The sequence below is a fragment of the Lissotriton vulgaris genome, chromosome 12 (genome assembly GCF_964263255.1).
Source record: "Lissotriton vulgaris chromosome 12, aLisVul1.2, whole genome shotgun sequence".
Taxonomy (NCBI): domain Eukaryota; kingdom Metazoa; phylum Chordata; class Amphibia; order Caudata; family Salamandridae; genus Lissotriton; species Lissotriton vulgaris.
In genome coordinates, this window is record NC_141700.1 from 159,400,501 (window position 1) to 159,428,191 (window position 27,691).

Below are 27,691 nucleotides of genomic sequence, written 5' to 3' on the forward strand. Positions count from 1 at the left end.
CAAACCCAGGGGCCGCTGCAGGTAGTACTGAGGAGCAAAGCTGCAGTGAGTGCTTGCGACGCCATTAGCAAGTGTTAGCTGGGAACAGACAACAGGCGCCACTGTGGCTCTCTAAACACCTCTCTCTCTCTCCCTCTACACACATCTCTCAATCTCTCTAAACACTGCTCTCACTCTCTTTCTCAACACACCTCTATCTCTCTCCATCTCTACCTCTCTAAACACCTCTCTATCTCGCTCCGTCTCTAAACACCTCTCTCTATCTCTCTAAACAACGCTCTCTCTCTCTCTCTCTCTCTCTCTCTCTCTCAAAACCCCTCTCTCTATATATATATCTCTCTCTATCTCTCAATAAACCCCCTTCCTCAGCGCCACAGCATCCCTCCGCGCCACAGCATCCCTCCGCGACACAGCATCCCTCCGCGACACAGCAGCCCTCCGCGACACAGCAGCCCTCCGCGACACAGCATCCCTCCGCGCCACAGCATCCCTCCGCGCCACAGCATCCCTCCGCGCCACAGCATCCCTCCGCGCCACAGCATCCCTCCGCGCCACAGCGCCACTCCACGCCACAGCGCCACTCCACGCCACAGCGCCACTCCACGCCACAGCGCCACTCCACGCCACAGCGCCACTCCACGCCACAGCGCCACTCCACGCCACAGCGCCACTCCACGCCACAGCGCCACTCCACGCCACAGCGCCACTCCACGCCACAGCGCCACTCCACGCCACAGCGCCACTCCACGCCACAGCGCCACTCCACGCCACAGCGCCACTCCACGCCACAGCACCACTCCACGCCACAGCACCACTCCACGCCACAGCACCACTCCACGCCACAGCACCACTCCACGCCACAGCACCACTCCACGCCACAGCACCACTCCACGCCACAGCACCACTCCACGCCACAGCACCACTCCACGCCACAGCACCACTCCACGCCACAGCACCACTCCACGCCACAGCACCACTCCACGCCACAGCACCACTCCACGCCACAGCACCACTCCACGCCACAGCACCACTCCACGCCACAGCACCACTCCACGCCACAGCACCACTCCACGCCACAGCACCACTCCACGCCACAGCACCACTCCACGCCACAGCACCACTCCACGCCACAGCACCACTCCACGCCACAGCACCACTCCACGCCACAGCACCACTCCACGCCACAGCACCACGCCACGCCACAGCACCACTCCACGCCACAGCACCATGCCACGCCACAGCACCACACCACCACTCCACAGCACCACAGCATCACTGAATGCCACAGCATCACTCAGCACCACTGAAGGCCACAGCATCACTTAGCACCACTGAAGGCCACAGCATCACTCTGTGCAACCATTCAACAACAACTGATTCTAATATGTTCTCTCCACATTTCAAGCTTTTTTACAAATGTCACAAAAAGATGTTAATATTTCACTGCTGTTCTTGGATTTTCAGCACAATAAAATACACTGAACATAATCTTCCCAAAAGTTACTTACAAAAGTTTAAGCTATTGCCATTATAAATTACAATAACTTTTATTTAAGTATTAATTAAAAAAAAAATAAGCCATTGTTATTTGTAATATTAATACATCTAAGTTATGTAAATACAACACATATTGCATTACGAATGCTATAGGTGTCACGTTTGCTAAAGTTAAAACTATTGGCATTGTAAATGACAAAGCTATTAATTTCGCTATTTTCAAAACCAACACATAAATAAAGTATTTGTCATTTACAATACCAATAGCTCAAACTTTCCTAATGCGAGACCTATTGCATTGCAAATGCTTGTTTTTTTATAGGTAACAATTCTATTCCGGACACTGTTTAGAGGGTTAAAAAGATTTCAGAAGAAAAAATGTCTGCAAGACATAATCCTAGGAAAAGTAGATCTATGAGAATCTACTCTAGGTGATACAAACAGGATATCGGCCAAATGGATGCCTACCACGTGGACGACATTATTCAACAAATTTTTCTTATGATGTTTGCCAATGCTTAGAATGCATAATTTATTCAGTGCACATTTGGTTTATGTGTTGTGCGGTGTTCCTGTAGTGGGAGGACGGGGGTGCTTCTTTGTTTGCCTTTCATTTATTTACTTTCTCTAGCTCTTGGCTCTTGTTTTCCTGCCTCGTCCCTGGGGCCAATGATCATGGTAACGGGAACAATATTCGGCTCTGGCAGTACCAGCGGAGCAGCCAGTTCTGCCCGAGTCCATTTGAGAGATATTAGAAAGTAAAACGGGTCAATAAAATTGCGCACTCCATGTACATTTTTAGCCTCTGGTGTTCTTCTTACCTTCAGCCTTTGATTGAAAGCATCGAACAGCAGTTTGATTCCGTCCTGAGTCAGATTGAGGATGAGGTCATGGCTGAGAGGAGACTGAAAAACAAAAAGGTAGTATGCTCTTATCTTTCACAAAGGTTTTACTTCCCATAAGAAAATATATTGCTCAAGTTGTGGCATTTTTAAAGGAATAAACTGCAATGCATTTATTACAGCTTGTAGGTGTACAAGTCTAACTCTGCTCCATTCCCCGATATGTATCACTGTCCCCAAGGCCAATGAACAGAGAACATCTGTATCTGCTGATGACACTGCATCTACTGGTCAGCATCCCACTTCAGGTCCAATATTCTGCAAATCAATCATGAGTCTTGTCTGTTCAGTGGCATTACATTAAAAGCAGGGAGCGTTTTAGCTCGAAAATGCCCTTTGCAAAGATCCTATCAGTGCCTGTGTGTCAGGTGGCTTCTCTGGAGCATGCGGAATGTCAAGGGTAATCCTTGACGTAAGCACTGCTTTTCTGTTTTTCGTGTGCATAGGTTTTTACTAGCATTTTACATCAGCAGCTACAATATAAACATACAAATATTCCCCCTTGGTCAGTTCCTACTTACATAACATGTTTCATTGAATTAGTCTATTGACCTTCTTAGTAACATAGGTAAGGCAACAACAATACTTTCATTTTATATATTTTGTTTATTTTCTTTTTTGTAGTGTATCAAAAGATATATATTTTTTTCTTCTTTTCTTATTTTTAAATCATTTCTTGTATATACAAAAAGTTCATAAATATCGTTTGCAATTCAGTTCATTTAAAATTTTGGTGCAAAATACCATGAGCTTCACAGTGTTACTAAAGTTTCAATCATATATGCAAAACGAAAACAATACAACCCTGCTTATCACACATCAACCAACAAGCACACTTACACATTCATACATACTCCACATTTATTCCAATCCCAGCAAAAGAACTGATTCTAAGGTTAAAGTGACACAGATGTCATTAGTGTCTTGTCCACGCCAGGTTCAGCAGCTACATAAAGTATCACAGGTCAGCATAGTATTGTCCTAGTACAATATAGTGAATAGACAAATCAGATTTCTGAAACGGAGCCAATCCCCCCTCCCCCATCTCGTACCGATCACTGGTAACCCCCCCCCCCCCCCCCTCCATTCATTCATGGGCCCAATCTCAAGCACTGCTTTCCATTTTCGTGTGTATAGGTTTTTATTAGCATTTTACATCAGCAGTTACATAAAGTTTCACAGGTTAGCATAGTGACCGAATGGATCATAACAATATACATTAAGCAGCAAACAGGGTCCCTATCACTCAGAACCATGCATCCCCGTTTTATCAACAGTACAATACAGTGAATAGACAATTAAATCAGATTTTGGAAGCAGAGCCCACCTCCACACACACCCCCCCCCCCACCTCGTACTGATCACTGGTAAACCCCTCTCCATTCATTCATTCGTTTATTTATGGGCCCAACCTCGTGAGCACTGCTTTTGTTGTATGAAGCAGAGGAGGCAGGTAACACTGCAAGCCCACTGATTTGCCAGTGCCTCTTTGGGCCTTGCCTTTAATGGCATAGCAAAGTCGAAGAGTCAAGGCTTATTCTTGGAGGGTGGAATGGCATAGAGCGCCTAGTTTGAGCAGCACATATATTACTCACAACAAATAAAATATCCAGATGTAGTTCTTTTAGTCCGTTTTAGAAGGTGAAGAACTTGGTTTTCGTCTGATGGTGGTTATGGGAGCCATCCTTCTGCTCTTTTTCGGACTCTCTTGAGGTCTCAACCTCGTTGGGGACCAGTACGTACCTGAAGGGGGGACTTGGTAGATAGGGATGCTGTCAGCAGTACATAGGCGGAGGCCCCTTCTCCGTTGGCACCTGTAGTTTAACAGGTAAAGTTCACAACTATGTCCATCAGGAGAACCCCATCGATAAAATAGTTACCGGGACACTCTAGGTTAGTCAGGCCATGTCTAATGACCCCTAGGTACCAATTTTTTGTGAATTTCTCCAAGCTAGAACTCATCTGGAGTTCCGACTTCTTTAAAGTCCCATAGAAACCTGCCCAGTGCTATTCTAGACTCAGCCTCCAACCAAATACTTCAACCACGCCCAACAAAAACCAGCCCAGTGATAAACCCACTCGATGGACCTGGGTTAGTAGCATGTCAACTGCAGGTAATTTCTTCTAGAGCCATGAGTGGCAAAAAAAGAAACAGGACTGTTCAGCTTCGATGCAAACTGTAAACTTCAGTGCTGTGGGAAACGGAGCACAAAAGGCTGCAAGGATGACAAACAGACCTGATGACATGCCAAAAGTCCTTCCTCAGACACTGGAGATAAATACTGCAGTCCCTGTCCAATACACATTTTGCATACAAAAAGAATCATTTGGATTGGCCTTGATTGCATTTAGCTACAGCATGGGCACGGAAAATAAATAAATAAACAAACAAAAATATAAATAAGAGGACGGCTGGCAGCTACACTAAAGCAATACTAGTAAGACACCAGCATCAGCGGCTGCTTGATGGCCGATACAAACAAAATGTTGTACCATTCCCAGGGCAGGGGGCACAGCAAAAGGCAACAGGTCCCAAAAACCCTTGCTTTGGTTTTAACGAGGACCTACATCTCAAACACCCCCTTCAGTGCAGTATCCTAAGTGCTCACACTCCTACCTCCTCATCCGGCTCGTGCGACAGAAAAAAATTATCCACAAGAAAACAGACCAAATGCTAATTTGCTAGATAAAACTGCCTCAAGTTTATTGATTTTTTTAGCAAAAAACGGTTAGGAATTACTAACAGACCATCTGGGTGTTCAGGGATGTTTTAAACTAAAAGAGGACAGACACCCTGAAATCAAGCGATCGCAATAATTTGCAGTGTTTCGAAATCCGGAGCTTGCCATTTCACACTGGGGCTGCGGCCCCAGGCAACTTTGAATTTGCTGCACCTGTGTCAACATGGAGCCAACAAAGGCCATCCGCCAGCTATCAGGATAACTGTTCTTTAAGGGTCGCTGTTGTGTTCTTCTCATGGTCCCTATGACTTGAGGCCATTAAATGAACAGCCCCACGGGCCATCTTTGGTGAAGATTTGCACTTTATGACATAAGATCTGCCAGTTTCGATGCTGAAAATAAATAAACAGAGGATTCCTTACTCACTGCGTTTTTCGTCTACTACTTCTGAAAAGAAGCAGGGCTGTAAGCCCTAACAAAGGCCCGTCCCTAGCCTGGTCATGATGTCACCAAGGGCTAAAGGGCGAGAGATATCGCTCTGGCCATGGCTTAAGTTGGTAGCCAAATGGACACTGAAAATGCTATTTCTCTGAGCAGGCAGGCCACACGAAGGAGCTGTAAAGGCTAAAGTGACCCTCCGGTGACGATGCACCCATCTTCCACAAACAACCCGGCCACTGAAATGTAACAAGCGGCATACCACTGCTCGCTTTCTACTCTTCTAATAAGTGGGAAAAGCCGTTAAACACTGGAACGCATGTGCCCAGGCAAACTGGCCGTACCGTGCATCGGGCGTTTCCTTGGGAGGCTGATAGGATAGGGGCCAGCTTTAAAGCGGTGGGGGTCATTTTTTAGGTCGAAGCCTGCGATGGCTGCGCATGCGCAGTCTCGCTTGCAAGATCTAATGAGATTGAGGGAGATTCACTAGCGGGGTTTAAGCCCCGCCCCTCTTTACCATTGGCCGGCGTCACCTTTCATGCTAAGCGGTGGCCGGCCATTGGGAAAGAGCTTGAGATGACGTACAGTTTTCTCTCTTTCTGCTGTCCCACTTAGACTGACTGCCCTGACTTCCTGCTGGCGTAAAAGGTTTGTTATCTTCTTTATGGGTCAAAACAGATGGCCCCATAAAGAAGATAATAAACCTTTTACACCAGCAGGAAGTCAGGCCAAGTCCGTCCAAGTGAGACGGCAGAAAAAGAGAAAATGACGACGTCACCAAAGCTAGTGCTGGTTTTAACTATACAGTCCTGCTATGCGGCGTGGGTGAGTGCATGCATGTTTTTAGGACAATACAGGACTGGTAGCGGTTTGCGGCTAACACAGTACACTCTGTCAGGATTGCGCACACAATGCCATGTTTAATGGAGGGGGCTGGGGACTGCATGGCATAATTGCCTGAAGTGCGGGGGAGGGGCACTTGCCGGTTGACTAAAACCGTTTTTGTTAACATGTAGACAACTCGCCAGTTCTCCACCAAGCCCCCAACAAGTAAGTGATTGCACCACTATTCTGTGCACGGATTCTAGACTGCGCAGCACAAACGTGCACACCGATTGATTCCCCGGAAATAGCTCCAGCACCTCGTATCGACATTTTTGAGTCTGGCCCCAAGAACGCTGCTACTGGCCCGCGCAGGGCAGTGATGCCAGGAAGAATGCAGACACGGTGGATCTGATGACGGTGGCACCCAGCGGCCGGAGCGAACTGACGGCGGCACACAGGGCCAGTGCAGGGATCTGACGGTGGCACACCGAGATGCTGGAAAGGTCTGCTGGTGCACGCGGGGGCAAGCATGCACCTGTCAGTACAGGACGACAGGGCCCTCGTAGTGGAGACGGGGCACGCACACATCTGTCGTGCCCTCCTAGTACAGACCGGTCTCCTGGGTTAGCAGTAAGCAGCGGGCCCTGTGTATAAGTGATAGCGAGCTGAGTGGGCCGGGATTAACCTCCTAAATGGCGAACATGGGTCTCTGCCATCCGATCTCATGGAGCAGGAGAGGGCGTGGGGCGACTACTGAGACAGCAGTCTGTCCACGGCATGGCACGTGTACCCAGCCGGGTCCGTGCTCCATCTGCTAAACAACGCTCACCCACAGCACACACCTGGCGTGGGCGACTCTAGGGGTGTCCTTCTGATACAGCAGCCTGTCCATGGCACGGCACTTGTGCCCAGGGTCCGTGCCCTATCTAGGGACACTCAGCGTGCCAAGCTTATCCACAGCACACGCCGCGTGCGCGGCGACTCTGGGGTGCCCTACTAAGAAAGCAGCCTGTCCACGGCACGGCACTTATGCCCGGGGTCTGTGCCCTATCCAGGATCACAGAGCGAGCCACGCTCACCCACAGCCCCGAGCAGGGGTTGGAGCAGGCGGGAGCGCGGCGTGGTTAGTGGAGTCTTTGCTGTCTAAGAATAGCGCCCAGAGGGCTGCGCTCTACCACAGCCGAGAGAAGTTATGGGGGGAGGCTGGCACGGGCAGTTTGTGTGCAAGGATATCCGGGGTTAGGGACAGTAAACCAACCCACTCCAGGGCATCCAGCAGGGGTGTGGTCACTCCGGGTGTCTCCAGTGGACACAGCCCATATAATCGGAATAGAGCCCAATGCGGTGCTCCCCGAAGCAGAGAGCAGGCGATGTGAGAGGATGAGGCAGGGTAGGGTGAGCGAGTACTCTCCAGCAGAGCTAGGAGCAGGAATGCAGCCCTGGGATCCGAGGAGACAGCACCTGATGCGTAGATAGCGCCCAGAGTAGGGAGTGCTCTGGGAGAGCGGACACACCGCACGATTTAGCCCTCCTCCCCTCCAACCCCCGGGGATGTTGAGGAAGGCAGAAGATGTTAGAAGGACACATTTAACACCTCCCCCCTCACCACAAGCATACCTAATCCACCCATAGCGCTGCATTTTAACGCCGGTGTGGGCTTCGCTGGCAGCAAACCCTCTACAGGAGAAGTCGGTAAATTCAGGCAACGTTAAGAGAGCGCTCCTCTATGGAGCGAAGTAGCTCAATAATTCCAAGAGACAGCAGGACCAAACAAAGTTGGCACTAGGAGGGGGGGGTCTAGGACGTGAAAGTGAAACATGCAGGAATATTCCTAGACACTACAGGTATCTTACCTGCAGTTTATTCGTTTTAAGGTATCTGTTTTCACACAACTGGAAAATGAAGCTTGAGCAGTGAACTATTTTCACACAATGTAGTGAAGCAGAAATGGTAAACTTGTAACTCAGGTCTCTCGCGCTCAGTCCGTAAATCAGTCACTAGTGCCTCCTATTTAGAGCTTGCTTGTATTCTCTAAAATAATCTGCACACAGCAGACTCTCGCCAGTGTCCAAACCCAAGGCGAGGTTTCCACACTAATTTGGAAAAACCCCATCACCCCCGCCCCGAGGACCATCGTCAAAACGGCTTTACTGACCAAGACGCCACCCAACAACTACTGCGAGGGGTACGTTACCTTCCACCACTCCATGTAAAATAATGTAGTCACAATTTTATTCAGTATTGCTATGTCCACAAAAAGAAATACAGCTTAATCCATCTGATTTAGGTATACACACTGAAGACTGTTTGATACCCACGAATAACTCTTTTACAACTTATTCATGGTGAAACTAGACTTTCCCCAGCTTATGCCTTCCTGACTGAATAGGAACCGCACGGGTTAACCGCACGCACAGAGGCCTCAATAGTTCTTTATTTTGAAAAGAAATGTATCAGATTTTTTTTTTTTTTTTTTTTTTTACAGAGGGGCTCAAAGGGTACTCCTTTTTCCAGACTCCATCCATCCACACGCAGGCCAGAGCTAAAAATACAAAAAATGTGTATAAGTTGGACTCAGTTTCGAAAAAAAACCTCAAACCACACTCTCTACTACACACTCACTACAAGACACTTCCTGCTCTCTACTCCACACACACACACACTACTCCACACACACACTCTCTACTCCACACACACACTCTCTACTCCACACACACACTCTCTACTCCACACACACACTCTCTACTCCACACACACACTCTCTACTCCACACACACACTCTCTACTCCACACACACACTCTACTCCACACACCCACACACACACACTCTACTCCACACACACACTCTCTACTCCACACACACACTCTACTCCACACACACTCTCTACTCCACACACACTCTCTACTCCACACACACTCTCTACTCCACACACACTCTCTACTCCACACACACTCTCTACTCCACACACACACTCTACTCCACACACACACTCTACTCCACACACACACTCTACTCCACACACACACTCTACTCCACACACACACTCTACTCCACACACACACTCTACTCCACACACACACTCTACTCCACACACACACTCTCTACTCCACACACACACTCTCTACTCCACACACACACTCTCTACTCCACACACACACTCTCTACTCCACACACACACTCTCTACTCCACACACACACACACACGCTACCACACTCACACGCTACCACTCACACTCTACCACTCTCTCTCTACTACTCACTCTACTACTCACTCTCTATTCTCTATCTCTCTCTCTACTGCAAACAATCCAAAATGCAGCAGCCAGACTTCTCCTCAACATTCCCAAATTCAAACCAATATCCGAATCCTTGAGGAGTCTCCACTGGCTACCTGTTAGGAACCGAATCAAATTTAAGACGTTATGTATCGTCTACAAGGCACTACACCATCAAGCGCCTAAATTCCTGTGCGACCATCTTGTTCCGTACACTCCCACCCGAATGTTACGATCTGCAGGACAGAAAGACCTGGTAGTGCCACGGACTAGACTGGTCAATTGGGGAGACAGACGTTTTTTAGCTGCCGCCCCAAGATTATGGAATATGCTCCCACAAACCATAAGATCAAGCCCAAATCTATTGTCCTTCAGGAAGAAATTGAAAACCTGGCTATTCAACCTCTGAAAAACTGCAAAGATCATATAGGAGGGTAAAACAGTACAGCGCCGAGACGCCTGCGGGCAATTGTTCGCGCTTAATAAATGCCAAAAATAAATAAATAAATAAAATAAAATAAATACTACTCTCTACGCATAATTATATATAAAAATATATATATGCACATGCATTTATATATATGTATATGTATATATATATATACATACATATATAAACATATATATATACATCTGCATATCTATATAAATACATGCATACATACATGCACGTTATGTACATGAAAGTGTTTAAAAACAGTAATAAAAGCATAGCTAAACAAGCATTGGAAATGCAATAGGTCTCGCATTAGGAAAGTTTGAGCTATTGGTATTGTAAATGACACTTTTTTTATTTATGTGTTGGTTTTGAAAGTAGCAAAATTAATAGCTTTGTCAGTTACAATGTCAATAGTTTTAACTTTGGCAAATGTGACACCTATAGCATTTGTAATGCAATGTGTGTTGTATTTACGTGACTTAGATGTATTGATATTACAAATACCAATGGCTTTTAATTTTGTAAATAATTAATACTTAAATAAAAGTTATTGTAATTTATAATGGCAATAGCTTAAACGTTTGTAAATAACTTTTGTGAAGATTATGTTCAGTGTGAAGATTATGTTCAGTGTATGATATTGTGACGAAAATCCAAGAACATTGCATTTGCACCTACAAACACACAGAGCCACACACATATAGATGTGGTGGTGGTGGATCTGGGGGATATGGTGGTGGTGGAGATGGTGGATTTGGGGGTGGATGTGGTGGTGGATGTGTTGGTGGTGTTGGAGGTGGTAGATGTGGTGGTGATGTGGTGGATGTGGTGGTGATGTGGTGGATGTGGTGGTGGTGGATGTGGTGGTGGTGGATGTGGTGGTGATGTGGTGGATGTGGTGGTGGTGGATGTGGCGGTTGTGGATGTGGTGAAAGTGGTGGTGGATGTGGTGGTGGAAGTGATGGTGGTGGAAGTGATGGTGGTGGGTGTGGTGGGTGAGGTGGTGGATGTGGTGGTGGATGAGGTGGTGGATGAGGTGGTGGATGTGGTGGTGGATGTGGTGGTGGATGTGGTGGTGGATGAGGTGGTGGATGAGGTGGTGGATGAGGTGGTGGATGTGGTGGTGGATGAGGTGGTGGATGTGGTGGTGGTGGTGGATGTGGTGGTGGTGGTGGTGGATGTGGTGGTGGTGGTGGTGGATGTGGTGGTGGTGGTGGTGGATGTGGTGGTGGTGGATGTAGTGGTGGTGGTGGATGTGGCGGTGGTGGATGTGGTGGTGGTGGATGTGGTGGTGGTGGATGTGGTGGTGGATGTGGCGGTGGATTTCATGGTGGATGTGGAGGTGGTGGTGGATGTGGTGGTGGTGGATGTGGTGGTGGTGGATGTGGTGGTGGTGGATGTGGTGGTGGTGGTGGATGTGATGGTGGATGTGGTGGTGGATGTGGTGGTGGATGTGGTGGTGGATGTGGTGGTGGATGTGGTGGTGGTGGTAGTGGTGGATGGGGTGGTGGTTGTAGTGGATGTGGTGGTGGATGTAGTGGTGGTGGGTGTAGTGGTGGTGGGTGTGGTGGTGGTGGTGCATGCGGTGGTGGTGGATGCGGTGGTGGTGGATGTGGCGGTGGATGTCATGGTGGATGTGGAGGTGATGGTGGATGTGATGGTGGATGTGGTGGTGGTGGATGTGGTGGTGATGGTGGATGTGGTGGTGATGTGGTGGTGATGTGGTGGTGGTGGATGTGGTGGTTGTGGATGTGGTGGATGTGGTGAAAGTGGTGGTGGATGTGGTGGTGGAAGTGATGGTGGTGGATGAGGTGGTGGATGTGGTGGTGGATGTGGTGGTGGATGCGGTGGTGGATGCGGTGGTGGATGCGGTGGTGGTGGATGCAGTGGAAGTGGTGGATGTGGTGGTGGATGCGGTGGATGTGGTGGTGGATGTGGCGGTGGATTTCATGGTGGATGTGGAGGTGGATGTGGAGGTGGTGGTGGATGTGGTGGTGGTGGATGTGGTGGTGGTGGTGGATGTGATGGTGGATGTGGTGGTGGATGTGGTGGTGGATGTGGTGGTGGATGTGGTGGTGGTGGTAGTGGTGGATGGGGTGGTGGTTGTAGTGGATGTGGTGGTGGATGTAGTGGTGGTGGGTGTAGTGGTGGTGGGTGTGGTGGTGGTGGTGCATGCGGTGGTGGTGGATGCGGTGGTGGTGGATGTGGCGGTGGATGTCATGGTGGATGTGGAGGTGATGGTGGATGTGATGGTGGATGTGGTGGTGGTGGATGTGGTGGTGATGGTGGATGTGGTGGTGATGTGGTGGTGATGTGGTGGTGGTGGATGTGGTGGTTGTGGATGTGGTGAAAGTGGTGGTGGATGTGGTGGTGGAAGTGATGGTGGTGGATGAGGTGGTGGATGTGGTGGTGGATGTGGTGGTGGATGCGGTGGTGGATGCGGTGGTGGATGTGGTGGTGGTGGATGCAGTTGAAGTGGTGGATGTGGTGGTGGATGCGGTGGATGTGGTGGTGGATGTGGTGGTGGATGTCATGGTGGATGTGGATGTGGATGTGATGGTGGATGTGGTGGTGGATGTGATGGTGGATGTGATGGTGGATGTGATGGTGGATGTGGTGGTGGATGTGGTGGTGGATGTGGTGGTGGATGTGGTGGTGGATGTGGTGGTGGATGTGGTGGTGGATGTGGTGGTGGATGTGGTGGTGGATGTGGTGGTGGATGTGGTGGTGGTGGTAGTGGTGGATGGGGTGGTGGTTGTAGTGGATGTGGTGGTGGATGTAGTGGTGGTGGGTGTGGTGGTGGTGGTGCATGCGGTGGTGGTGGATGTGGTGGTGGATGTGGCGGTGGATGTCATGGTGGATGTGGAGGTGATGGTGGATGGGATGGTGGATGTGATGGTGGATGTGATGGTGGATGTGGTGGTGATGGTGGTGATGTGGTGGTGATGTGGTGGTGGTGGATGTGGATGTGGTGAAAGTGGTGGTGGATGTGGTGGTGGAAGTGATGGTGGTGGATGAGGTGGTGGATGAGGTGGTGGATGAGGTGGTGGATGTGGTGGTGGATGCGGTGGTGGATGCGGTGGTGGATGTGGTGGTGGATGTGGTGGTGGTGGATGCAGTGGAAGTGGTGGATGTGGTGGTGGATGTGGTGGTGGATGCGGTGGATGTGGTGGTGGATGTCATTGTGGATGTGATGGTGGATGTGGTGGTGGATGTTGTGGTGGATGTGATGGTGGATGTGGTGGTGATGGTGGATGTGGTGGTGGATGCGGTGGTGGATGCGGTGGTGGATGCGGTGGTGGATGCGGTGGTGGATGGGGTGGTGGATGGGGTGGTGGATGGATGGTGGATGTGATGGTGGATGTGATGGTGGATGTGATGGTGGATGTGATGGATGCGGTGGAGGTGGTAGTGGTGGATGGGGTGGTGGTTGTAGTGGATGTGGTGGTGGATGTAGTGGTGGAGGGTGTGGTGGTGGTGGTGGTGGTGCATGCGGTGGTGGTGGATGCGGTGGTGGTGGATGTGGTGGTGGTGGATGTGGTGGTGGTGGATGTGGTGGTGGTGGATGTGGTGGTGGATGTGGCGGTAGATGTCATGGTGGATGTGGAGGTGATGGTGGATGTGATGGTGGATGTGGTGGTGGTGGATGTGGTGGTGGTGGATGTGATGGTGGATGTGGTGGTGATGGTGGATGTGGTGGTGATGTGGTGGTTGTGGATGTGGTGAAAGTGATGGTGGTGGGTGTGGTGGATGAGGTGGTGGATGAGGTGGTGGATGTGGTGGTGGATGCGGTGGTGGATGCGGTGGTGGATGTGGTGGTGGTGGATGTGGTGGTGGTGGATGTGGTGGTGGTGGATGCAGTGGAAGTGGTGGATGTGGTGGTGGATGTGGTGGTGGATGTGGTGGTGGATGCGGTGGATGTGGTGGTGGATGTGGTGGTGGATGTCATGGTGGATGTGGATGTGATGGTGGATGTGGTGGTGATGGTGGATGTGGTGGTGGATGTGGTGGTGGATGTGGTGGTGGATGCGGTGGTGGATGCGGTGGATGTGGTGGTGGTGGATGCGGTGGTGGATGTGGTGGTGGATACGGTGGTGGTGGTAGTGGTGGATGGGGTGGTGGTTGTAGTGGATGTGGTGGTGGATGTAGTGGTGGTGGATGTGGCGGTGGATGTCATGGTGGATGTGGAGGTGATGGTGCGCATCGAATAGCGAGACCTAAAAACACTCAGTAACCGATAGATGAAAAAGGGCTAACCTACACCCCACTGGCTCTCTGTACTGCTCATCATTGTATGTTTTGTTAGAGTTGTTTGAATTTGTTTTTGAAAGATTTAAAGCCGTCTGTAGCCAGACTTAATGACACAAAAACTACATTTAAAAGGAAACTGTTGTATGGATTGCGAACAAGCACAGCGTCCACAAACCTTTCCTGCACCCAGGCCTGAGTCAACCACCTTACATCGCCACACAGGCCCTGGGTCAAGAAGAGTCTGTTATACTCCCTGGCTTCTTGGAAGAGACATGTCCGAATTCACAAGAGCTAACCCCACAATGATGTTTACAACTGTAAACCGAATGTGTTTAAAATGTAACAGCGACAGAATTGAAATGTTTTCCAGTAAGCGTCCCATCGTGGGTAATAAACTGTAGATATTCGCAATTACAACAAAATACCTCTCAACAAAGTAATCTGACATGCAGCAGGCAGGACACGGCCAAGTCCACTTCATAAGCTGAGACACACAGCTCTGACCATACTCTAGGGCGCTGGTCGCAGGTTGTCCCTGGCTCCGCTGGAAGGGAGGGGAGGGAGGGTAAAGAAGACATGGAAGTGGCATCGACAGCTCTCTGGGCAGCCGGGGGTGCCCTCGAGTAGCGGTGAGAAGGGGAACAAGAATGAGGGAACGGAGAATGAGGGAAGGCATTTATATAATAATCTACAGTTGCTGAGGAGTTGGTATTATATCTCAGTGCAGTACACTGCCACCCATTGAGTAGGCATGCCAAGGACTTACCAGTGATTGAGACTGCTTTATTTCATTAGGAACACTTTTCAAATAACTGTGCGAGTTCGCCTGTGTTTCTTGCTTCAGTGTGAGCTGGTATGTACCTCCCCACTATGTCTGCTCCCAAGTCAGATACCACACCCGTGGCTAAGGCAATGTAATCCCGTTGCACTGACCTGCCTTTTAGCTACAAGCAAGCGGTCTTCAAATATCGATGCTAATCCAGTCAGCCAGAAGATACGTTACTGCCAGCAAAATATTCGTCCGTTTATTGCCAATGTTTCACGTCGTCTAACAACTGGAAACAATGGGAATGAATGTGTACAGGATCGCAAACTGGGTGGAAGCATTTGAAAGAAAAATGCGACACGGCGGGCAGGGGAGGGGGCGGAGCGGGTAAAAAAAAAACAAGACGGAGGGAAGGCAGAGAAGGGGAGGGGGGAGGAGAAATGCGACACGGCGGGCAGGGGAGGGGGCGGAGCGGGGAGAGGGTGTGAAAGCAGCAGGGGCCTGGAGTGCGGCTGAGGGAACAGACGGCGATTTGGTGATGTGCACGCGCATTTTAGGTCAATGCGCTTGCGCATTGACCTAAAAGCCACGGGCACAGCACCAAATCGCCCAGTTAGTTAAAGTTTGTTTAAAGCCCTATAGTCTCGCTTCTCTATCAATGCGCATGCGCATCGATAGGTCACGAGACCTAAAAACCACCTTATTACAAACCGAATTGCTTTAACTTAAACGAGGGCGAGACCTATTGCATTTTAAATGCTTGTTTTACTGGGGGCTGCTTTTGAAGCAATGCTGCAATACCAACCCCAGTGACAGAGGCAGCAATTAAGCGTTTCGAACTTTGACCACTAGCTAGGGTGACCAGGTGTCCCGGATTTGACCAGGCGTTCCGGATTTGGCCAGACCGTCCCGGGTTTTCAACAGTTGTCCCGGCAGATTTCGGTAAAAACGGCTCATGTCCCGGATTTTTCATACGGTAAATGGAAAATAGTGAGAGGCACTTTTTTGGATGTTCCAACGCAGGGCTAGAAAGCAGTTATGAGTAAGCAATTTAATTGCCAGGTATGATGCTGGTTTCAAAAATGACATTTTATTTATTTTCTTAGTGCCTCTTCTATGTTTCTATGAAGATGAGGGCTGTCCTTCTTTGCTGCTATATTGATGTGCATTTGCGAAATGTTCCGGTTTTTGGGTCGCACGATCTGGCCACCCTACAACTAGTGCAACGTGACAACCCATTGTTAGGAACGCCTTTCACCTTTTACAATATTCCCTGTCCATTCTGTTTCCACCAAACGCTGCAGCAGATAAAAAGCCGAGCATTGAAAAGGCGCATCATCACGTCCATTTCTGCCGCCCATTCCAGCCTCTCAAAGACTATTCCAAGATCAACAGCTGGCTATTTAAAGATCAGAATTACAAGAACCCTTGCCTGACCTTCCTAAATCATGATTTTCAGAACCAATGACGCGCTTAGCCGAGCATCCTGTACGGCGTGACCACGCACGCACGCACGCAATAATAACAGGTCTGTCAGCTTTGAGCGACGCGGCTCCCGCTCACCTCAGCACTTAGCAGCAAATCTAGGTGACGTTTTGACATCGAACTAAAAGCAAATGGAAAACGGAAGGCAGGCAAGGCATAGCTACCTGGAGCTTTAAAAATATTCAGAGGACAGGGGTCAAAACAGACGCACTACGGCACCAGCACAGAAACATGGTCTTCCAATCGGTGCATTTCAAGGGTGAACAACTCAATTTTACCAACACGTGCTGTACACTTTAGGAAGGCTATTGCCTGGTGCCAATAAACGACCTTTGTTTTACTTTTTAAAGGTACCATTTGTAAAATGCATACCCTGATGTCTAGTAGTGTCCAAGAAACCACGAAAAGAACCCCTCCGATCAATACATTTGAAAACCATGTAAACCTGAGCCTCACATATCAGGTGGAATATGTGTTTTATGGGAACAGGGTTATACCTTGCCATGGTCTGTAGTTTGAAGGAACCATCTCAGTGCTAGAGAAGCACAGCTGATGACAGACACGTCTGAATGTAGACGGTTGTATGATGTTACAACGCATTCTGTTGCAACGCATGCCTTTTCCACGCATGCGTTACAACGCAATGCCATTACCAGGCATATGGTTTACCACGAAAATGCCTTTACCACGCATACCTTTAAAACTATTTTGTTGTTTAACTATGCATGATATTGGCATTTTCATGGTAAACCGACTGCATGGCGGATTATTTAGTTCAAATCTATATATATTTTTTTAATTAAGCCTAACCGAATACATTTTTATAATAAAAAAATATACTTACATTTTCTATGGACGGAATTCTCCTTCTAACTGTTTTAAGTGGTCCTTTTTCTATTTTAAATGCAGTACGTAGACGCACGTACGTAATCCCGTCGTTACGGAGGCTCTTTCCATGAACGACAAGAGGCACAGAAGAGCGTTTTTTAGGTAAGTTTTCGTTTTTTTTTTTTAAAACCCACTTGTTTGGTTTTTTTTGGGGCCCCCATTTTTTATTCGACCCTTAACTCACATTCCTTTACTATGTATTTCGTAGTAAAGGAATGCGTGGTAAAGGTTATAGTGGTAACCACACATGCGTTGTAAAGCATGCGTGGTTAGTGCATTTGTGGAAACGGCCGCGTTGTAGTGGCGGTTTCCCAATGTAGACCCAAGCAATCCGACACAAAGCATAACTTTCAGCAAAATAAAGAGCATTTCCCTCAACTGCATGGCAACCACTAGTGCCAGTAAGCACGAAGTTGATGATCCACACCATAACTTACTACTGCACACCAACATCAAAGTAACCAAGGATCCTTTCTTGGAGGAAAAGGTGATAGGTGGAGTATTTGCAGCTGCTTGAGGAACTTGAACATTTCTCAACGAGATCACCAGTACTTATCCACCTCCATGCTCTGCGAGGGCTTGAATATCCCAGTTACCCTTAAAGATTCAGAAGCTTATGTGTTTGATGCCGTAAGATAGCCGCGATTTGGCGTTCAATGCGGAGATGTGTGCTCTACAGATTTCTGACCCAAAGCCTGGCAGGGATGACTTCAGCCTCTTAACCCTCCAGTCAATAAAACGATTACCCTTAAATCAGGTGTTGGGACGGGGAAGTCCTCAACATGGTAATGGACAACCAATGCCCCGAGTGCTTCACTGTACTGTTGTCTGGATCCCCTGTGCTGATTTTTTGGCATAGGTGAACATGGCTCATGCATGTGCGCCATGACATAGATAGGCCTGTCTCATGGATTGCGGACTTTTTTGAATCAGAGGGGTACCCAAAGCGCAACCCTCATAATGATGGAAGGATACCACCATCACCAAGAGATAAGAAGCACGAGCATGGTGGTTGCAGCATATGGTGTTGGGATAGTGTTAGAAGGGGCGGCCCCAGAGGCCAGGCTATATCCACCGACTGCTCCGTGACCCACCTCTCCTGCCAATAATGCCGAGCCTTGACGAGAGGTCCCCACCAGTGAGAACTTCGAGTAATGAATCGTACACACTGAGATCACACCACACTTACGAACGGACACCACACCGTAGGTTTTCAGTAACAAGTTCTTTATGAACAGAAAAAGGAATCAGCACTCTTATTTACAAGCGATCGAGGGATCGTAAAGTCTCAGGGATTTGGGTAAAAGTCTTTCAGCCAGTACGAAGCGTACCCTGCGCACAGCTCTCAATCCTCGAGCCGGGGGGATACAGGAGATGATAGTTGTACTGGTTGTCCTACTCACTTCAAGGTCGACTAATTTCGTGTTGGTAGCGTCGATGGTCCAGCCAGACCAGGGTACTCCTCGAGCCGCGACGAAGTCAGCAGGGCTCGATCCGGAGGATAGTTCTTGAGGAGCCGCAACCACGTCAGCAGGGCTCAGGATGCTCGATGAATATCTTGAAGGTTCAAGATCGAGCCGCAACGAGGTCAGCAGGGCTCCGATGTTCCGGTTCCGTAGTTACGAGGAAGAGCCGCGACAGCGTCAGCAGGGCTTGAAGAGTTCCAAAGTTCAGTTTTCCCAAGGGTAAGCCGCGATCAGATCAGCAGGGCTCTCTTGTCCAGGATACAACTGCCCGCTAGTTCTTGGGCGGGCCTTGATATAGTCCAGTGGCCCTTTGATGTCCGAGACCCTCGCAGGCGGAGGTCTTAGGCCTTGGGGGCCTGGTCGTTGGTGAGGTCCGGCGGTAGGCCCTTTGATCTCTTTGAGGATGCGTCCGGGAATTCCCAGACGCCCAGCAGGGTCTGGAGCCAGCACTCGGGGAGGCCAGAGGTGCGATCGAAACTGGCTCCCAGGGGAAGGCCAGAGGTGTGACAGAAACCAGTCTCTCAGGGGAAGCCGGAGGTGCAATCGGAACTCCCTGTCTTATCTCACTCGGGGAGCCCTCACCCTCCCAGCTGGGGCTGGCGCGTCTGGAGCCTAAGTGTCGCTGGGGCTGGGGTCATGCTAGGCCCAGGGAGTCAGGGATCTCGGGAAGGGAAAATGGCTGCCGGTGGCCTATGGGGCCTTGCAGGGTCTTGCGCGCAGGGCCGGGGAGGAGTACAGGGGTATGCCGGGGCTGGTCGTTGGCGTTTGGGCGGACATGGACAGGACGACCAGCGGTTTCTGGGCGTGGGGCCAAGCTAACGGGGTGCTGAGGATCAGGGGAACCACGCCACGAGGTCAGGTCCAACACGCGTCCCCCCCAGCTGAAAGGCGGAGAGAACTACCCATCCTCTTGGGGGTTCTCTTCACTGAGGCGGAAGAATCGGGACAGGCCGTCTGCGTTGGCGTGGTCAACACCAGGCCGGTGCTCAACAGTGAAGTCCATCCCCTGGAGGGAGATGGACCATCGCAACAATTTGGCGTTCTCCCCTCATTTGCATTAGCCACCAGAGGGGTCAGTGGTCGGTTTGGACCCGGAAGTGAGCACCGAACAGGTAGGGCCTCAGCTTCTTCAGGGCCCAAACCACCACGAAGGCCTCCCGCTCGATGGTGCTCCACCTTTGCTCTTGAGGGAGTAACCTCCGGCTAATGAAGGCCAGTGGCTGATCCAGGCCTTTCTCGTTCATCTGGGACAGGACGGCTCCGATGCCCTGCTTGGATGCGTCCGTTTGGACCACGAACTCTCGGGAGTAGTCGGGGGCCTGTAACACAGGAGCAGTACACATGGCGTGTTTCAATGCTTCGAACGCCTCTTGGCAGGCGGGGGTCCAGCTAACTTTCTTCGGCTGGTTTTCGGAGGTTAACTCTGTGAGGGGAACTACGATGCTGCCATACCCCTTTATGAACCTTCGGTAGTATCCCATGAGCCCTAGGAACGCCCGCACCTCCATCTGGGTGGTGGGAGCCTCCCAGGCCACGATTGCATCTATCTTGGGTTGGAGGGGTGCTACGAGGCCACTCCCGACCTGGTGCCCCAGGTAGACCACGGATCCTTGTCCGATTTGGCATTTGCATGCTTTGATGGTGAGACCCGCCCTCTGCAGGGCTACCAAGACCTCCCGGAGGTGGAGGAGATGTTCGGTCCAGTGGGAGCTGAATACCGCAATATCGTCCAGATACGCGGCACTGAATTCCTCCAACCCAGCCAGTACCTGGTTAACCAGCCTCTAGAAGGTGGCGGGGGCGTTTTTCATCCCGAAGGGCATCACCCGGAAATGGTAGTGACCATCCTGGGGGGAGAAGGCGGATCTCTCTCTGACTCCCTCTGTCAGGGCGATCTGCCAGTATCGGCTGGTCAAGTCGAAGGTGCTGAGAAAGCGAGCAGATCCTAGACGGTCAATGAGCTCGTCTGCTCGGGAATGGGGTGGGCGTCGGTTCTGGTGACTGCGTTGAGCCCGCAGTACTCCACACAGAACCTCAGCTCGGGAACAGCGCCGGGGGCGGCGGCCTTCGGAACCAGAACCACGGGGCTGGCCCATGGGCTGTTGGAGGCTTCGACCACTCCCAGGGCTAGCATCTTAGAGACTTCTGCCTTGATGCAGGCTCGGACTCGGTCGGGGACGCGGTAGGCTCTGTGCCGTACCGGAGGGCTGTCCCCGGTGTCCACATCGTGGACGCACCAACTGGTGACGCCGGGGACGAGAGAGAAAAGGTCAGAGAACTGTCCCAGTAGCTGGCAACAGTCCTCACGCTGCTCGGGGGTGAGGGAGGAGAAGAGACTCACTCCCTCTACGGAGCCATCTTTTTCTTTCGCACACAAGAGATCAGGGAAAGGCTCCGTGTCCTCTTCCGCTCCGTCGTCGGTGGCGAGGAGCAAACTCAACTCGGACCGCACAAAGTGGGGTTTAACGCGGTTCACATGAAGGACCCGCAAGGGGTTCCTGGGGGACTGCACATCGATGAGGTAGGTAACCTGGCTCTTTCGTTCTACCACCTTGAAGGGCCCTGTCCACTTGTCCTGCAGGGCGCAAGGTTCCACAGGGGCCATCACCCAGACCTGTTGTCCGGGCTGAAACTCGACCAGAGTGGCATTCTGGTCCTACCACCTTTTCATCTCTTCTTGACTGGCCTCAAGGTTTGCCTCGGCCAGCTCTCGGAACTTCCGAGTCTGGTTTCGGAGGGCCAGAATGTATCGAAACACATCTGGAGGGGGGGTCCAGAGACTCCGTCTCCCATCCTTCTTTGACCAGGCTGAGGGGCCCCCGAACGGGGTGCCCATATAGCAGCTCGAAAGGGCTAAACCCCAAGGACTTCTGGGGAACTTCTCAGTAAGCGAACAGGAGGCAGGGAAGGAGGACGTTCCACTTGCGCCTCAGGGGCTACTCGAGACCCATAATCATTCCTTTCAGGGTGCGGTTGAACCGCTCAACCAGGCAGTTACCTTGGGGATGGTATGGCGTGGTGAACTTGTACGTCACCCCACACTGTTGCCAGAGGGACTTCATGTACTTGGAGATGAAGTTCGTCCCTCGGTCGATCACTATTTCTCGCGGGAATCCCACCGGGAGAAGATCCCCATGAGGGCCCGCCCCACTACGGGGGCCGTCACCGTTCGGAGGGGAATGGCCTCGGGATATTGGGTGGCATGGTCTACCAGGACAAGGATGAACCGGTGGCCTAAGGAGGTCCGGGGGTCAAGGGGCCCCACAATATCTATTCCCACCCGTTCAAAGGGGGTACCGACCACGGGGAAGGGTTGGTGGGGATCCTTGCGCCTCCCGTCGCTCTTTCCGCTGGCCTGACATGTGGGGCAGGACTTGCAGTGGGCCTCCACATCGGAGCGCATGTGGGGCCAGTAGAAATGTGTGACCAGACGGTGGTAGGTTTTGTATTGTCCCAAGTGTCCCGCCAAGGGCACATCATGGGCCAGGTTCAGGAGGAAGCCGCGGAAATGTAGGGGTACCACCAGCACCCGGGCTGACCCTAGTTCGGCGGACTTTTGCTCACTATACAATAGGCCGTTTTCCCAATATACGTGGTGGGAGCCGGACTGGTCACCGGCGGCCTGGGCGGCGGCCTGCTGCCGCGGCCCTACTAGAGAGGGACAGGAGGTCTGTTCCAGGCAGAACTCTTCTCGAGAAGGCCCCCCCTCCTGGCGCCACTGGGCTAGCTCGGGAGGTCGTCCGTGTTCGGGGTTGATTCTTCGGCAGGGCCCAGGGAACCTGGGTCGGGGTCACTGCCCTCGCCGGGGAAAAGATCGAGGCCTTCGGTTCGCCCGCTGCCCTCCGGCTCGGCGGGGACAGGGCGAGGGTTCTCGGGTTCCACCCCCTCGGGGGCGGACACTCGGGCGGTCATGGATCGTGTGTTCACGCAGGCCCACTCGGGCAGGCCCACCATCTACAGGAGAGTTCGCCGCTCCACCTGCTTCCACTGGGCGCTCTGCAGGTCGTTACCTAGTAGACAGTCCACAGGCATGTCGGTGCGGACTGCTACTCTTAATTCCCCGGAGACGCCCTCCCACTCAAACGGGACCTGAGCTATTCGGCAGGTGCGGACGGAGTTGTCAGCGGAGATCACCCTGCAGGAGGCGTGGGGTATGATTTGGTCTTCTGTAACTAGGTGCCCCCTTACTGCAGTAATGCTGGCCCCTGTGTCTCGGAGGGCCCTTATGCGGTGCCCGTTGACTGTCACCTGCTGTCGGTATTTTTCAGTGTTATCGGGCAGGAGAGCTCCAGGAACCATCTCTCTATCCCCAGGGAGACTAAGGTCATGACTGCTGGTTCCCACCCCTCTGTGTCCTCTATCTCTTCTTCTTCCAGGGCCACTGTGGCTAGATGGCGCGCGGGGGGCTCGCAGCAGCGGGTTTTCTGAGCATGGGGCAGTTGGGGTCACTGGCATAATGCCCTGTTTGTTGACAACGGTAGCAGGCTGTGCTTATTCTGGGTCCCTGTCTAGCTGGGGGGGGGGGAACCCTGCCCTCGTGGCAGGAGGGGAGGTCGCAGACTGGTTTCTAGGGGGGCTTCGTGGAGGCCCTGCCTGGGGTCCCCTCTGTCTACCCTGACCCCCCCCCGCCCCTCTGGCGGGGAGATCCTTGCTCGTTTCGGCCATAATCCCCCACGGAACCCCGTGGGACTCTGGTGCTCACCCATCGATCGGCCTCGACAGCCAGCTTCCGGGGGTCGGCCAACTTGCTGTCCAGAAGGTGCTGTCTTAATTCCACAAAGCAGTTGTTGGACAGGTGTTCGTAGGCAATGAGATCAATGAGTCCTTCAAAGGTGGTCACCTTGCTGCCCTTGATCCACCCTTCCAAGGCCCGGCTGTAGAAATTCACGTATTCCACCCAAGTGGTGCCGGGGATCTTCTTGCCGTCTCTGAATCGTTGCCGGTACATCTCGGGGGTGAGCCCATATCGAGATAGTAGGGCGTCCTTCATATGGGGGTAGGAGTTCATGACAGTGGTAGGTAGGTCCAGCATGGTGTCTCTCCCCTCACTGAGGAAGCGACCCCATAATCCGGCCCCCCAATCCTTTTCAGGCACTCAATGGGAGGTCAGGGCGACCTCATACGCCTTGAACCATTGCTGGATGTCGTCCCCCTTGTAATATTCCTTCACGACTTCCTTTGGTATATGCACTTTAGCTTCTGCCGGGGACGGGGCTTCTCTGCTCCCCGGGTGTCGGGCCTCTTCGTTTCTGGCCTTGAGTTCTTGTTCCTTTAAACTGCGCTCATGTTCAAGCTGGAGTTTCTTTCCTTCATGCTCCCTCTGGAGCTTCTTTTCTTCCAGTTCTCCTTGCAGCCGTAATTGTTCTTTGGCCAGTTTCTTTTCAGCCAACTTGAGTTCTCCTATTTTAAGGCGTGCCAGTTCTAGCTTGTGGTTTCGGTTGCGTTATCTGTCTGTCATTTCCTCTATCGACAGAACCTTCTCCGCGCTGGTATTCCGTGTCAGGGAGTCTGCTCCCTCCTCTTCTTGGCCGTAGGTTTCGATCGGTGTCTCTCCCTGCATGCCATTTCCTTCTGTTGTGGAGATGTGGGCCGCGGCGTCTACCCAGGCCGCCAGGGCTTTCTGGTAGTCGTCTTTGGTGCTTAGCCCAGTGGTAGCGATGTGGAAGTCTTTGCAGAATTGTTTCAGTTCTCGGTGGGTATATTCTTCCAGAAGGTCCTTTTGGAATGTGGTCCTTTTGCTTGTTCCGGTGAGACTCATGGTTGTTCTTTGTTCAGGTGGTGTGTCAGTCGTTTTACTGTACGATTCCTAGACGTAGGCTCTTATCCTGTCGCTTGCCACCAATGTTAGAAGGGGCGGCCCCAGAGGCCAGGCTATATCCACCGACTGCTCCGTGACCCACCTCTCCTGCCAATAATGCCGAGCCTTGATGAGAGGTCCTCACCAGGGAGAACTTAGAGTAATGAATCGTACACACTGAGATCACACCACACTTACGAACGGACACCAGACCGTAGGTTTTCAGTAACAAGTTCTTTATGAACAGAAAAAGGAATCAGCGCTCTTATTTACAAGCGATCGTAAAGTCTCAGAGATTTGGGTAAAAGGGAAGCGGGACAGACTTAGTCTTTTAGCCAGTACGAAGCGTACCCTGCGCACAGCTCTCAATCCTCGAGCCGGGGGGATACGGGAGATGATAGTTGTACTGGTTGTCCTACTCACTTCAAGTCGACTCTGTTCGTGTTGGTAGCGGCGATGGTCCAGCCAGACCAGGGTACTCCTCGAGCCGCGACGAAGTCAGCAGGGCTCGATCCGGAGGATAGTTCTTGAGGAGCAGGGACCACGTCAGCAGGGCTCAGGATGTTCGATGAAGATCTTGAAGGTTCAAGATCGAGCCGCTACTAGGTCAGCAGGGCTCCGATGTTCCGGTTCCGTAGTTACGAGGAAGAGCCGCGACAGCGTCAGCAGGGCTCGAAGAGTTCCAAAGTTCAGTGTTCCCCAAGGGTAAGCCGCGATCAGATCAGCAGGGCTCTCTTGTCCAGGATACAACTGCCGCTAGTTCTTGGGCAGGCCTTGATATAGTCCAGTGGCCCTTTGATGTCCGGGACCCTCGCAGGCGGAGGTTTTAGGCCTTGGGGGGCTGGTCGTTGGTGAGGTCCGGCAGTAGGCCTTTTGTTCTCTTTGAGGATGCGTCCGGGAATTCCCAGACGCCAAGCAGGGTCTGGAGCCAGCACTCGGGGAGGCCAGAGGTGCGATCGAAACCGGCTCCCAGGGGGAAGGCCAGAGGTGTGACAGAAACCAGTCTCTCAGGGGAAGCCGGAGGTGCAATCGAAACTCCCTGTCTTATCTCACTCGGGGAGCCCTCACCCTCCCAGCTGGGGATGGCGCGTCTGGAGCCTAAGTGTCGCTGGGGCTGGGGTCATGCTAGGCCCAGGGAGTCGGGGATCTCGGGAAGGGAAAATGGCTGCCGGTGCCCATGGGGCCTTGCAGTGTCTGGCGCGCAGGGCCGGGGAGGAGTATGGGGGTATGCCGGGGCTGGTCGTCGGCGTTTGGGCGGACATGGACAGGACGACCAGGGGTTTCTGGGCGCAGGGCCAAGCTAACGGGGTGCTGAGGATCGGGGGGAACCACGCCACGAGGCCAGGTCCAACAGATAGTAGTACTGAACAGGTCCTTTTTACCCTGCGTCACTCGAGTGAGGCCTGCAGGCTCACTCTCCTTTTTAAAACCTCTGCTGCTATGTGCTTAAACCACCAAAGACATCATGAGTAATGACTCTGCGCTAGATGTATACCTGGGAAGGGTACAGTACAGGGATAGAGCAATACTGCACGGTATATGTGTGGTCAGTGAATGTACTGAGAATATCTGTACCCGCGGGAAATACATTACATAAGAGATGTAGTGTTGTGCAGCGCATGCGCAATGAAAGCATGTGCTGGGTGTATGTGGGTTTGTGTGAAGTACATTAGATGAAGGGTGAAAATTTGTTCAGCGCACACATTGTGAATGTCTGTGCTGGCAGTGTGTGTGTTTGCAAACTGCATACCCCAGTACAATAAAGAAAAGCTACAGGAACCCTCCCTTTACACTTCAAAGGGTTTCTTTTTGATTCAGTGATAGATCGCAAGGAAGGGGTCTGGACACATATCAGGAAGGAGATGGGCTGATAAGGTAATCCTAAAAAGTTGAGTTAGGAGCCTGGGACTGATTTTTGATGCCCATATCACTGTGGCGGACATCCAGGTGTGAACTCTTATCACTCAAATGGACTGTTTTGTGGGTCAATCAGCTTCGGAGTCTTGCTTGCTGTGACAGACATCCTTTCAAGGAGAAAGAAGAAAAAGAAAAGTGGACACTTCAAAAGAAGCAGAATCGCAACACAAAACTTCAAAGACTCTGACCATAAACGCATTTTGGTGTTTGAAAAGGGACTATGAGAATGGGAGGTTGAGACACCAAACTCGGTTACCTGCTAAGCAGCCCGATGGACTGTGAGAGGAAGGGAAGCTCTGCAAGACTTCTGCCTGTGACCAAGACTAGGGGCCAAGGCCTGCTTGTCTCTCTGCTGGGCGAGGGGACATCACCCAGGGAAACCAAGACCACCTGACCTGGAGCACCAGCGCCTGCATGCTTGCTAAGATCAGTGTGCCCTGTGAGAAAGAGAAAAGCATTGGAGTGAGTGAGGGCCAGAGGGGGGCCTGCCGAGAGGACTACCCGTGCAAGGTGTGAGGAGAATGACTGAGCACTTTCAGGTCTTCGCCCTGGTGCAGGAACGGTCCAGCAACCCCTACATGCCAGGAGAGGGCCATAGTGATCTGAGTCATGCAGGAAGCGCCAGGCCTGCACTGCCTCACCACGGTCACCCTGTGTGCCAGAGGGCCACTTTGGGCTAGTAGCAGGAGACTTGTGTCAGCTGATATTGGTTGACCCCCTATGCCAGGAGGGGCCACTCCAGCAAGGACAAGCGCACCAGAAGAGTCTGCACCTAGACGAGACTAGAGTAATGCGACAACCCAATTTCCCTGGATGGCTGCTGGTACCGCTGTGGCCAAGAATTCAGATCATTGCCCGGATGCAAGGTTTAGGGATAAGTCCAGCTGGTTAGGCCCACACACTGTGATCCGCACCAGACTGATTCCCCGAGGACTACATGGATGCCGCCAAAGACATTGCACACTCGCATGGGCTGCAGTCGTGTGTCGGATGATTGAATTCCCCCCACCCCATCCCCTTGTTAGGGAAAAAGTGACTTACCTTGTGTTTGCCGAGCGGGGCA

General features: G+C 51.5%; 1 protein-coding gene across 2 annotated transcripts in view; it reads right to left on the reverse strand.

Annotated features, from left to right (window-relative positions):
• PHAF1 (phagophore assembly factor 1) overlaps positions 1–27,691 on the reverse strand; it is a 271,043-nt gene that overhangs the window by 124,202 nt on the left and 119,150 nt on the right. For both annotated transcript variants that reach the window (XM_086947677.1, XM_086947678.1), the window contains exon 3: positions 2,319–2,402. In XM_086947677.1, coding sequence (XP_086803803.1) covers positions 2,319–2,402 — 84 coding nt within the window. The remainder of the gene's footprint in view (positions 1–2,318; positions 2,403–27,691) is intronic.